This window comes from Canis lupus, chromosome 19 (assembly GCF_003254725.2).
Source record: "Canis lupus dingo isolate Sandy chromosome 19, ASM325472v2, whole genome shotgun sequence".
Classification (NCBI taxonomy): domain Eukaryota; kingdom Metazoa; phylum Chordata; class Mammalia; order Carnivora; family Canidae; genus Canis; species Canis lupus.
The window spans coordinates 1,605,159-1,619,084 of record NC_064261.1 but is presented as its reverse complement, the minus strand read 5'-3'; the positions used below and the strand labels follow the sequence as shown (position 1 = coordinate 1,619,084).

General features: G+C 42.1%; 1 protein-coding gene across 3 annotated transcripts in view; it reads left to right on the top strand.

Annotated features, from left to right (window-relative positions):
* Positions 1-13,926, top strand: part of IL15 (interleukin 15) — a 64,177-nt gene that overhangs the window by 45,075 nt on the left and 5,176 nt on the right. For all 3 annotated transcript variants that reach the window (XM_025462330.3, XM_025462331.3, XM_035702245.2), the window contains 3 exons: positions 6,262-6,359; positions 7,424-7,521; positions 9,073-9,157. In XM_025462330.3, coding sequence (XP_025318115.1) covers positions 6,348-6,359; positions 7,424-7,521; positions 9,073-9,157 — 195 coding nt within the window. In that variant the 5' untranslated portion in view covers positions 6,262-6,347. The remainder of the gene's footprint in view (positions 1-6,261; positions 6,360-7,423; positions 7,522-9,072; positions 9,158-13,926) is intronic.

Below are 13,926 nucleotides of genomic sequence, written 5' to 3'. Positions count from 1 at the left end.
AGTCCAAAACACCTTGTGTTTGGTAGAATAGACAATTTTTTTTAAAGATCTATTTATTTTAGGGAGACATGCATGCACGTGAGTGGGAGTCGGGGGGAGGACAGAGGGAGGGGCAGAAAGAGAATCTTAAGCAGGCTGCATGCCCAGTGTGGAGCTGGACCTCACCATGCTGCGATCATGACCTGAACCAAAATCAAGAGTTGAACGCTTAACGGACTGAGCCCCCCAGGCATCCCCTTGGTAGTGTAGACTAAATGGTTATGATTTGCTTTAGAAGCACTTAAGCATAATTAAGCAATTTGCCTTAAGTATTCCCCAAAACTCATTGTTTTTATTTTTATATGTATATATATATAAAATAGGTACTTTGTAAACCTTATATGAAACAGTATTTTTAAAAGAAGAGACTTCTTACTTAATCATTTTTTTTTGTTGTTTTGATAAACCGTGAGACTTTCAGGCCCTGTTCATGTGTTGTGTGGCCTTTTGAGAGAATCACATACCAACTTCAGATCTTACATGAATTAATTTTTAAAAGTCAAAGTTGGGGCATCCCAGGTGGCTCAGCAGTTTAGCGCCGCCTTCAGCCCAGGGCGTGATCCTGGAGAACCGGGATTGAGTCCCACATCGGACTCCCTGCATGGAGCCTGCTTCTCCCTCTGCCTGTGTCTCTGCCTCTCTCTCTCTCTTTGTTTCTCATGAATAAATAAATAAAATCTTAAAATAATAAAAAATTTAAAAATAAAAGTGAAAGTTGTACCCATGGTAACATAGTCCCTTTTCTTAGCTTTACTACTGAACACAGATTGTTTAATGCAACCTCATATATTTGAAAATTTTATAATATCAGAGTCCATTGAAAACCGCTTAAGAGCAATTACTGAAAAAAATGCTAATATCCTTCATGATGGGACAAAGACATTTAACCACATCACCTTCTCGGCTATTTTCCGGTTGGGAATGATAAAGAGACTCCCCGCGAGTCAGAGGCCTGTTAACCTCAGCCTGCAGGTCGGATTTGCCGCCTGGCCTGAGCACGCTTGTCTGGCCGCCCGCCGTCTGCGGCCGCCTTCCCACAGTCACAGCAGGGTGAGGCAGCTGTGACTGAGAAGCAAAGACAGAGGCCGACACACTCGCTCTCAGGCTCTTCGGGGGAGACGTTTGCCAGGCCCTGCTTCACGCCCCACGGCAGCTTTGTCCGCTCTTCCCTGCCGCTGCTTTCTCATCATTAGCACATGACACCCTTGCCTCTGAATTCTCGGAGGTCTTTGCTCGGGCTCTTTCCTCTACCAGGAGTGCTGTCTCTCTCTGCTTACATCTAAGATCTAGTCATTCTCTCAGATGTGACTCCAGGAGCACGTCCTCCATGAAGCTGTCTAATAAAAACAGAAAACCGGATTTCCTGGGTGTATCTCCATCATCCTCCCCCAGGTACTCTGAGGTCCCCCGCCTCCGTCTTGCTGGTGTTTGCTGGCGTACACCAGCACGACTCAGCACAGTTCTCCACCCGTGCCAGGCCCACCTCTTTCTGGTAGTTGTCCGCAGCTGGAGAGAACACTCATGCGCCAACTCCTCTTACTCTCTGACCATTCATGGCCCTGGACTTCCAATGGGCATGGCTCTCACGCCGTACTTACATTTGTCATTCTCCTGCTCACCCCAATGGCTGTTTCATATATTTTTTCCCGGTTCTCAACCCCTGACGGAGCTCCCTCCCCATCCTCACTCTCTGAGGGTGACTTTTTGTCCTAATTCACCTAGAAAATGGGAGCAGTAGTCGAGAACGTATACCGCCAAGCTGTGTACCACCCAGACGTTGCCTCTCCCTGACACTCAGCCGTCCTTCCTTCCATGACAGAGGGTGACCCGGCTGCCAGCCCACTTGTGCATGAAATCCCATTCTCATCCTCACGTGCCTATTCAAGACCATGGCTCTGGCCCTGGTGCTCTGTGCCTCTGATGTCCTCAGTGTTTCCCTCGGCACGTAGACATGCTCCTATTTCCCCCCACTATCTATTACCTATTCCCGCCCTCTTTCTTTTCTTTCTCCCTTTTGGAGCAGTATTTTGCAAAATATTGCCTGCACTAACATTTTACAAATCCCTTCCTCCCCCTCTCTCCTCCGCCCGTTTTGGGCAGGCTTCTGTCTCCATCACGCCCCTGAAAACGCCCTTGTCAGCGTCACCCATGACCGCCATGTTATTGAGCCCACCGGTCAGGGCTCAGTCTGTGTCTTCCTTGGACATCCGCGCCTTTGACATGAGCATCACTTCTTTTCCTGGGTGTAATTGTCCTTGATTTCTAGAACATCACCCTCTCTGCATTTTCTCCCCTTTCACTGGTTTTCCCTTTGAGCTTCTCTTCGGTGGCCCCTTTTTTTTTCTCTCTCTTTCTGACAAGTTAACATTGAAATGCCTTGGCCCAGGTTTGGCCCTTCCCTCTGCCTTTTTCTTGGTGATCTCAACCAGTGTAATGATTCCAGGCTCAAACCACTTTCCTGAACTCAAGATTCTTGCATCTAACTGCCTATTTGACATTGCCTTGTGGATATGTACTAGACGTTGAACTCCACAGTCCAAAAGAAAAACTCCTGATCCACCTCCTCCCCTCAAAGTATCTGCTCTGCCCACCGTCCACCTTGCTTCATTTGGCAGCAGCTCCATTTTTCACGTGCTCAGGGCAAAAGAGTTGGGAGTGTTTCTTTCTCGTATGCCTCACGTCCAGTCCGTTGGGAACCCCTGTTGGTTCTGCCATAACAGTGTTTCCAGACTCCAGCCACGTGTCCCCATCTCCACTGCCATTCCCCACATCCCCCCCCCACCACATGTCACCCACACTCCCATCGTCACAGGACTCCTGCTTTTCACCTTGGCCTCCCAACCCCCGCCCTGCCCAGCCTGTTCTTAACACAGGAGCCAAGGTAGGTTTTTAGAAAGGTCGATCGGATGGTGCTCTTTACCCAAGGTGGTATCCTTGGGGCACATTCCCTTGCTGCCTTTCCATTTTGGATCTGGTTTTATTCTCACTGAACTCCACCCTGACCACCTACTCCAAAATGCAATGGCATCCTTCATGCCTTATTCTGTGTTTTCTTTCCCTATATCATTTAACTCTCTCTAATAAAACATATAACTAACTACTTTTAAATTTTTTTATTGGAGTTCAATTTGCCAACATACAGCATAACACCTGACCTGCACCTCAGTGCTCATCCTGTCAGGTGCCCCCCTCTATAACTAACTACTTTATGTTGATTGTGAAAAGTCTGTCTTTCCCTCTAAAAGCAAGGTGATTTGTCCTCTGCATTCACTGATGTATCCCAAGGTCATAGAAATGCCTAGCGCATGGTGAGCCCTAAGTACGCTGAGTGCATAAAGGGCGGCGGTGCTGTCCTCCAGTCACTACAGTGCACATTAACGCGCAACATGGGTTCGCCCTCATTTTTAGCGTCTTTGAATAGGTGAATATGTTTACCAAGTTAACTGACGCTTAGCACTCTTTTTCTCCACTAAACCTTTAAAAATCCACCTTAAATATGTGACTCGGCAAGTGGATAATGAAATGAAATCAAGCAAAACGCAGGAGCGCTGTGTCAGGCGGTGTCCCCTCGCGGGAAGGACTGTAGGATGGGTACAGGACGCAGGGTGCGGGTGGTCGTTTTCACAGGTCACTCCAGCGTGGGGCCCCTCGAGCTGCCCAGCTGCATTCATTTGCCCACCCTTCCCGACATCTTGCCCCGGGCAGTGACGTCCTGCCGCAAGCTCAGCGGCCACCCCACTGGGACACCCGGTCACAGGCTTGGAGGGAACAGCATCCCTGCTTAAGCTTGGTGAGCTGCTGGAGTGTAAGGCTGGGACTCGGTGTTTTTCTGCTCCTGGGTCCAGGCCCGCAGCCAAACAAAGGGCAAACCAAAGAGGCCGAGGCAGGCACACGCACAGCGGTGAACACGGGCGGCAGGCCAGGGTCACCTGCTGCTGCCCTGGCTCCCCACAAACACAGCAGGGAGGCCAGAGGCTGGCTCATCCCTAGACCGGCCTTCTCAGAGCGTCCCTAACCTGGCCTCAGCCGCTTCTCTCCAACAGGTATTTTGTGAGTCAAACGAGATCATGGGTGTGAGCGAGCTGGTGCCCTGCTTCACACAACAAATTTGAAAGACGTGTCTTCAGAGTGTCCCGGGAGCAGTGGCTGCTTCGTATCGTGTGGGGTGACCGGCTGCCTCCTATCTGCAGGGCCTGCAGCCTCCTCCCCTGCCCCCGTGTCACCGCCACAGGCATGGCCCCTGCCCCAAGCCCAGCAGCTCCCCTCTCAGAACCTCAGGGGCTTCGCTGGAGTCCGAGTCGTGTCCTTCACAGAAGGAGGTGGCCCGGGCTGAACGGGGCCACACGTAGCAAGTACCTCGAGAAACCCGAGGGCTGCAGGGAAGCAATACTCATCAGGGTGCTACACTCGTTAATAATATTAGTTATATCAACTGTCAACCTGGATTCCTGGTTCAAGAGAAAAGATTGTTTTACCTTCTCAGGTTTCTTTGACTGCCCGCCCCCCCAACACACACACACATTTCTAGAAAAACTACTGGTCTGCATAATTAGCAAGTGGCAGGCTGAATGCTTCCAAAGCTGCTACAAAAAAACAGATCTGGGCAGCCTGGGTGGCCCAGTGGTTTAGTGCCGCCTTTGGCCCAGGTCATGACCCCGGGTCCTGAGATCGAGTTCTGCGTTGGGCTCCCTGCATGGAGCCTACTTCTCCCTCTGCCTGTGTCTCTACCTCTCTCTCTCTCTCTCTCTCAGGAATAAATAAATAAAATCTTAAAAAAAAATACAAATTCTTCGCTGCTGGGAAATCACATGCATTCTGTTGTGGGTGGCAAAGCTGTGATCGTCCCTCTTCAGCTGCACCGGCCTCTGCTATCACCAGTTTGCTCGAAGCTTTCCAGGTGGTTTCCTACTGTGTTGCACCTGCTTGGCAGGTGTGAGTGCCAGGGGCGGGGGGCAGAAGAAGTCCATGGTGCCACAGGTGAGACTGGGACCCCCACATGTGGGGTGATGGGCAGTGAAGCCTTCGCTTCTGCAGGCCTTAGTCCCCTACATCATCCCCAGGATTGTTCAGCCTGAGTCAGTAGCTACTTTTACTTGAACTATGTGGAGTTTGGGATACGACTCAGAAGGATGGAGGGAATTTAAGAGGCTTTGACAATTATGATAAAGAAGTTATGAAGTCTGGTGAAAACTTGAAACAGGGAGATGACACAGACAAAGAGGATTTTTGTAAGATGAGAGTAATAAGGAGGGTTCCCTGTAATTAAGATCATGCATACGAGTCAGATCATATGTAACAGGAGGATTCAATTTAATACGTTATTGTTGAAAAAAAAAAAAGCCATTCCTGGTGAATATATTCTTACAGTATCTTGTTTAATGCTTAGATAAATGCTAATTTTTTTCTTTCAAAGATTTATACATCATATATCATAAAGCGATCGTCCGGAAAATAAAATAGTTTAAATAATTGAATTTGCAGAACTTAATAGCAGTGAATGTTTATGTCAAGGCTGTGGCAGATTGTGATTTTTGCGGGGCAGTCAATAAATACCTACTATTTTGAAAGGATGGCACAAATAATTGTTTATATTTTATATATATCTTGGTTTTAATTTTTGCTTTGATAAAATGGAGTTGAATATGGGAGTGCGTAATCTTCACATTCTTCATTGCCTCGAATTAGAAAAACTAGAATTTGTTACTTATGAAATTCTTAAATCATGTTTTAGTTAACAGTGACTTATTTCAAAGACTGAAGACAGCTGTTCAATGTCTGTAGAAGTAGCTGCTTATGTTGTAAATTAAATTAACAGTCGGTAGTTTATATGAAACCAGGTAGTTGGTTGTTTCTGCTGTTTGCTAATATGCAATTTTGGAAATTGCCAATTCAAGAACATGCTATAGTGGAAAGTGTTTGGGCTTTGTCATCAGACAGGCCTGGTCTCAACTCCTTGAACTTGCTGTGGGGCCTGGGCAGCTTACCCAAATGCTGCTAACCCTACCCCATAGGATCATTGTGAAAATCTAATGTGATATATATATATATATATATCGAGAGAGAGAGAGAGAGAGAGAGAGAGAGAGAGAGAGAGAGAAAGAGACTAATAGAGAGCCCATGAAAGAGTAAGTGCTCAATGAATATTAACTTCCTCCCTTTCTTTCTTCTGCTAGTCCACTTGTGTTTTTAATGGATCATTCCTTACCCTGGATTGTATTGTAGGAAGTATTCTGGATGGATGGCTGCTGGAAACCCATTGCCATAGCCAGCTCTTCTTCAATACTTAAGGATTTACCCTGCATTGAGTAATGAGAATTTCGGTAAGAAAAATTAGATAAAGGTAGTATATGGGCTTTTCATAAAAGATCTCTTGAATTTCAGATACTTCATAATAAGTTATATGACTCTTCTCCAGAGACCTTAAGATGTCACAGATCCCTGTTCATGTATGGATTATTCTTATTTTGAAAGTAAACAGAAATAGGTCTTCTCACTAACACCCTGATGTGCTCTTCATGTCATTGTAAATGTATTATTTCACTTGCCTCATATTACTTTGTTTTTTGAATTTTCATCTAATCAATGAATCGCATAGCCTTTGAAAAGTCTGGATATTATTCATCTCTTCAGCATAGATTACATGAAGCACAGACTCTCAGTGGTTAAGGTGCCCTCTGAAACTGTAAAGGCTTTGACAGTGTGAAAGAGACAGGTGAAAGTATCAAAACTGAGAAATTCTAAGATAAGTAAATATGTTCCTAAATCACTGAGAAAAAAATTCTTATATAGCGCTTATTAGGATGGATGGTATAGGGTATCTTTAGTTGGGTCTATTTTTATCCATTTTTTAAATGATATCAGTATATAATTAATTTGAAATTAATATATAAGTAATACCCCTGTCTCAGTAACTCATGTTATTAATCTGTGCTATATAAAATGTGTTGGACTATTATTGTCAACCACACACAAATAAAAAAATTAAAAAAAGAGAATGAGCATGTGATGGAGAATTTAAAGGCAATCAAACAAATACATGCTGAACTGTTAAAAAGGAAAAAGAAAGATGGGAGGGAGGATAAGGATAATAGAAACAAATTAAGTGGTGATTTAGTATATATGTAAATTGCAAATATGTGAATTTTCTTAAAATTATCATCACTGAAATGCATCCAGAGTAGTACATATTAAAGAAATTTGCACCTAGGAGACAGAGCTGGAGGTGGGGAGAGAGCAAGAAGGATAAATTCTGGCTTCACCAATTCTAATAAAGAGCTTGATAAATTTACCTTTTGGAATCTAAAACTATGATAAAATACTATTTTAAATATCATTTTTTAACTAAAAGAGTTTTAACCACTTTGCCTGTGATTATATTTTTCAGAAACCACATTTGAGAAGTACTTCCATCCAGTGCTACTTGTGTTTACTTCTGAACAGTCATTTTCTAACTGAGGCTGGCATTCATGTCTTCATTTTGGGGTGAGTTTATCTTTCAGCATAACTATCATCAGTTAATGACCATGGTCATTGTTCCTCAGTGTCTTCTTTACTAAACTGGTTTATGTTCAGTTTGCTTAAATCTTTAGGGAGTAACTATTTGGGGTACGATAGAGGGCAGATTATGGGGACTCAGAGGAGGTTTGGTCAACACTGAGCATCTCTACATTCTGGTAATTCCAAATGAGTGTTATACATAAGTTGGACCTCTTGGCATTTAGCTAAACTCGGAAATCCGTTGTTTTTTTTTTAATTTTTTTTTCTTTTTATTTATTTATGATAGTCACACAGAGAGAGAGAGAGAGAGAGAGAGAGAGGCAGAGACATAGGCAGAGGGAGAAGCAGGCTCCATGCACTGGGAGCCTGACGTGGGATTCGATCCCGGGTCTCCAGGATATCGCCCTGGGCCAAAGGCAGGCACCAAACTGTTGCGCCACCCAGGGATCCCCGGAAATCCGTTCTTTATTAATAGCTTAGATGACTTTCACAGCAGTGAACAATAGACACTAGGGCTTGTCTGTGTTACTTTATCTACCTCTAGCACTGAAATCTCCCATCCTCTGAGCCCTATTGTACTTCAGTTTGAAATGTTTCTTTTTTTTAGGCCTTTCGTTTTTCCTCCTAATAAACACTCATATGTTTCCATGCCTGTTAACCTTTTTCTTCTTTCTTAGATGCAGCTAATACACTACACAATTGGCCCAAAGCACCCAGCCTGTAGTTACATAATATGACCCTCTGCTCAGTTTCCCCTGCTCATGCCTTCCTGGTGTGGGCATCCGTAGATGTGTGCAGGTGCATCTTCCTCACAGGGAAGCCTAGCGTTGGCTCTCTCGCTTCCATACTAGATCCACTAGGGAGCAATTGTCTTTCCTCCAGCTTGAGGAATCATTCTGCAGACACTGGGTCAGTGTATGAGTCTTTTGTCTCGATGTTAAATTTCAGTTTTACTGAAAGGAGTACGTATATGACCATTCAGACTGGACTGGTCTCAGGCCTGTAATATTTATGAAGAGAGCTACTGCTCACATGGTCACAGTGTAAGCAGTGTGTGAGGGGAATGTTTAATCTGGGGCAGAGAATATTTACTATCAAAATCTGTGCATGAAAAAGATTATTGCTTATTTTAAAAATTTTACCTATTTGTTGGGCTTAAGCGTCTGAGGGAACCTCCACTTAAAGAAAACTAGCAATTCATTCAGAAGCATATTGAGCGCTGCCACACATCAGATGCTGTGTTTATTCCATTGTGATAAACTGTACCAGGTTATTTATAAGTTATCCTTCCAAATTAAGTTATTCTCTAATCCTTGTAGGTCAGTTCTTAAGTTAGTCTGAAGTGGCAAGGGTGGTACTGGATGTTTGGTGCTTGTATTCACCTACAAGTCTGTTGAATGCACGAAGGGAAGGATAACACTTCTCTTTTCACGGATCAAAATAAAAAAATCCTGATTGCTCTTGCCAGTGGCATTCATCAGGCATGTATTGTTGTGCTCATTCAAAATGTTTTTTGCTCTTTGGTTTTGCTTTCAGCTGTATCAGCGCAGGTCTTCCCAAAACAGAGGCAAATTGGCAGGACGTGATACTTGATTTGGAAAAAATTGACAATCTTATTCAAGTGAGTACTCATTTTTCCATAAACTATTTGGTATGATTGCTAATGGTGTATGCTTCTCCCCATGTTAATGAAATCTCATTTGAAACGATATTTTTGTAGAAATTCATGAGCCCGGTAAAGCCTTAAGTGAAATCTTTTGCTTAAAATTTTCAGATCCTAATTGTCTTTAAAACTCAATTTATAAGTGTCCTGGTACGAAGAGCTCTCTATCACCCCAGGCCAGAGACTCTCCCTTCTCCAACAAAGAAATGGGGCAGCTTGGCATGGCTCTTGTAAGGAGCATGGGCTGACCCAGAGAAGAGGTCTCTTCTTGTGGCTAGAAAACCCCCTCCCTCACCCAGAGATGCCAGCTGGCCTACTAATGAGGGAAAAGAGAAAAGGGGCCCCACTGATGACTCTGGCCAGGGCCACTGCCTTCCACCACAGGGATTGTCGCAGCAGGGGCCAGTGGGAGTCCCAGGGGCACCAGGTGTATCAAGCATTTCGAATTAGCACCACAAAGACTCTGAAAGCCATTGGAACCACAGCATACACACGGAAGTCTGAACCTAGACCTACACAGGGTGGCTGCATGCTGATACAGAAGATTTAAATGGAACCAGGTCTTTTGGCATAAAGCTAAAATACCAGAACACAGCTGAAAAGCACTCATTATACTAAGAAGCAGGAACACCACAACTTGACTGAGAAATGACTCTGAAATAGACTTTGAAATGGAGATGGATTAGATGTTGGAATTATTTGACAAGGATTTTAAAGCAACCATCATAAAAATGTGCCAACAAGCAATTACAGATACCCTTGAAACAACTGGATGAAACAAAGTCTTAGCAAAGAAGCACGATATGTAAATGGAACCAAATGGAAATGACAGAACCGAAAAATAGAATAACTGAAATATAAAACAAACTGGAGAGATTCATGAGCAGAATAATGGCTATGACAGAGGAAAGACAGTGAACTTGAATATAGAGTAATAGAGAGAAAACACACTGAAAGAAAAAGCCTCAGGGATCTTTGGGACAATTAAAGATCCAACTTAAAAAAAATTTGTTTTTAATTTATTCACTTGAGAGAGGGGGGAGAGTGGTGAGCTGGGGAAGGAGGAGAGCAGAGGGAGAAGGACAAGCAGACACTGCACTGAGCGTGGAGCCTGATGTGGGGCTCTATCTCACCACCCTGAGATCATGATCTGATCTGAAATCAAGAGTCAGACACCTAACTGACTGAGCCACCCAGGCACCCCAAGATCCAGCGTTCTGAGTATTAGCATCTCAGATGGAGAGGGGAAAGAGAATACAAGTAAAAGACAGAGATTGGCCAAGTTGATAAAACACAAAGCAACATTTCTCTGTCTACAAAGATTTCACTTCAAACACAATGATCTAAGTAGGTTCAAACTGTGAAGAGAAAAGAATATACTGTATTATAAAAGGTTGAAGAGTGTTCCCCCCCCCACTAAAAATTCATGTCTACTCGAAACCTCAGAATGTGACCTTCTTTGGAAATTGGGTCTTTGCAAGTATAATTAGTTAAGAAGAGGTCCTACTGGGGTGGGTTGGGCCCTAACTCCAATGACTGGCTGTCCTCATAAGAAGAGGACAGGATACTGAGAGTGACAGGGAAGAAGGCCATGTGGGATTGGAGGCCGCTATAATAGCCACAGAAGGCCCAGGATTGCCAGGAGTACTAGAGGCTTGGGAAAGGTCAAGAAGGATTGTTCCAGAGCCTACAGAGAGAACTTGGCCCTACAGACATCTTGACTTTGGATCAAGCTTCCAGAGCTGTAAGAGAATAAACTGTTGTTGTTTTAAGCTCTGGGAAGCTGATACGCATACAATAATTTAAAAATCAGCAGTGGCTCTCTTAGTATCAGACAAAGTAGACTCCCCAGCAAGTAAAGTTACTAGAATCAAGAGGTACATTACAAAATGCGGAGAGATTAATCCACCAGGAAAATGTGATCTTAAATGTGTACACATCAAAATACGAAATGCAAAAACTAATCAAACTGAAAGGAGAAAGAGGCAAATTCACAATTGTAGTTGAGGACTTTACCACCTCCTAACAAGTGGGATGACAAGGCAGAAAATCAGAAAGGATACAGAAGAACTGGACAACGCAGTCAGCCAAGGCTACCTCATTTACACAGATGGAACATTTCACCCACCAACAGGGAATTCTTTTTTTTTTTTCAGGCGCCATTCACCAAGACTAAACATCATGGACCATAAGACAAAATTTAACAAATTTATCAGAATTGAAATCATGCAGAGTATGTTCTTTGACCACAGGGGAATCAAGTAGCAATCAATTATATAAATACCACAGGAAAATCTCCAGACACTTGGAAATTAAATAATAGACTTCTAAATATTCCGTGGGTCAAAGATTAAGTCCCAAAAGATATAAAAAAGCACATAGACCTGAATGAAAATGAAAATGAAAATACAACACATCAAGATCTGTGGGATTCAGGTAAAGCATTCCTAAACGGGAAATTTATAAAACGAAATAGTTAGATTAGGAAAGAGGAAAGATCTCAGAACAACAATATAAGTTCCCATCTCAAAAAACTGTAGAAAAAAGAGCAAAATAAACCTAACACAAGTAGAAGGAAGGGAAAAGTAAAGATAGAGCAGAAACTAATGAAATTGAAATCAGAAAAATAATAGAGAAACTTAATGAAGCATATGCTCATTATTTGGGGAAAGAATCAATAAAACTGATAAACCTCTAGAAAGCCTGACAAAGATTAACAGAGAGAGGACATAAACCATTGATATCAGAACTGAAATTAGAGACTATAGCTGTAGAATCTGCAGACATTAAAGGATAATAAAGAAAAACTTGTAAACAACTTTATTCTCTAAATTTGACAACTTGGAGGAAATGGACCAATTTCTCAAAAACCACAAACTACCAAAATGTAATGAAGACGATGTAAACAGTCCCCAAACTGCTATAACCAGCAAAGACACTGAATTCACCATAAATAAGCTCCCCAGAATGAATCCCCAGGCCCAGCTGGTTTCATTGGAGCATTTTACCAAACACTTGCAGAAAAATTAACACCAATTTTACAATCTCTTCTAAAAATAGGAGAGGGAAAACTTTCTGACTCACTTAGATAAGTATTACCCTGATGCTAAAACCAGGCAAAGATAGTATCAAAAGGGAAAACAGCAAATACCTCTAATGAACTTAGATCCAAAAATTCTCAATAAACTATTAGCAAATTAAATCTGCCTGTGTATTAAAAGAATTATATACCATGACCGATGGGCTTTATTCCAGGTATGCAATATTGAGAAATTCTCTGTAATCCACCTTATCAGCAGGCTAAGGCAGACTGTCATATGATCAGATCACTTGATGGAAAAACAGCATTTTAAGAAGATAGCTATTCCTAGTAAAATTTCTCAGCAAACAAGGAAAGAGGGGTAACTTTCTCAACTTGATACAGAGAATGTGCAAAAAACCTAGAACCAACATCGTACTCAATGGGGAAAGTCTGGATGTTTTTCCTACTAAGATTGGAAACAAGGCAAATATGTCATCTCTCACCACTCTTACTCAACACAGTATTGGAATTTTAGCAAAATTGCCAAGTCAAGAGAAAGAACTAAAAGTATGTAGATTAGAAAGGAAGAAATTATAAATCACTACAAGTCTTTTTCTGAGAGACGGTGCCAATAAGTGGCCGTACGTTATTTAGAGGGTGCTACTTAAAACCACAGTGACATCACAGTGCGCTTACAAGAATACTTAAATTAAAAAATAATAATAATGTTAGATGCTGGCAAGGTTGTGGAGAAACTAGATCACATATTTTTTATGAGAATATAAAATTCTACAGCTACTTTAAAATAGTTTGTTTTTAATTTTTAAAAAAATAATTGTTTTTTATAAAACAAAACATGCATTTGCCATATGATTCAACAGTTGCACTCCTGAACATTTATATTAGAGAAATGAAAACTTACGTCCACACAAAAACAGGCACATGAATGTTTATAGACCTTTATTTGCAATAGCTAAAAAGTGAAAATGACCCCAGTTCCCTTCAATGGATGAATTATATCATGGAACAATACTGAGAATTATAAGGAAATAATTACTGATACAACAAGTTGGATGGATCTCCAGCGTATTACTCTTATGCTGTGTGGAAAAAAGCCAATCTAGGCCAACTGTGGTACATCCATACAACAGAAAACTATCCAGCAATAAAAAGAAATGAGCTTCTAGACATGAAAAGACAGGGAGAAACCTTAAAAGCATATCCACGAAGGGAAAGAAGCCAATCTAGAAAGGCTACCTACTGTGGTTCCAACCATATGATGTTCTGGAAAAAGTAAAACTATAGATGATGTAAACACATCAGTGGGAAATTTTCAGGGGTGAGAGGAAAGGGAGAGATGAATACATGGAGCACAGGTGATTTTTATGGTAATGACACTATTTTGTATGAGACTGTAACGGTAGATACATGTCATTATGTATTTGTCAAAACTCAGAATATCCCACCCAAGACTGAATTCCAGTGTAATCTATGGAACTTGTTACAAATGCATCAGTACTGACTCATCAATTGTAATAGATGCACCTATTAATAATTAATAATAAGAGAAACTGGGATATATGGGAATATTTTCTACTTTCTGCTCGTGTTCTGGAAGCCTACAACTGCTCAAAAAATAGTCAAGTAAGTTTTGCAAAAAGCCAGTCTCAAAAGGTTATATGCTCTAGGAGTCCACTTATATAAC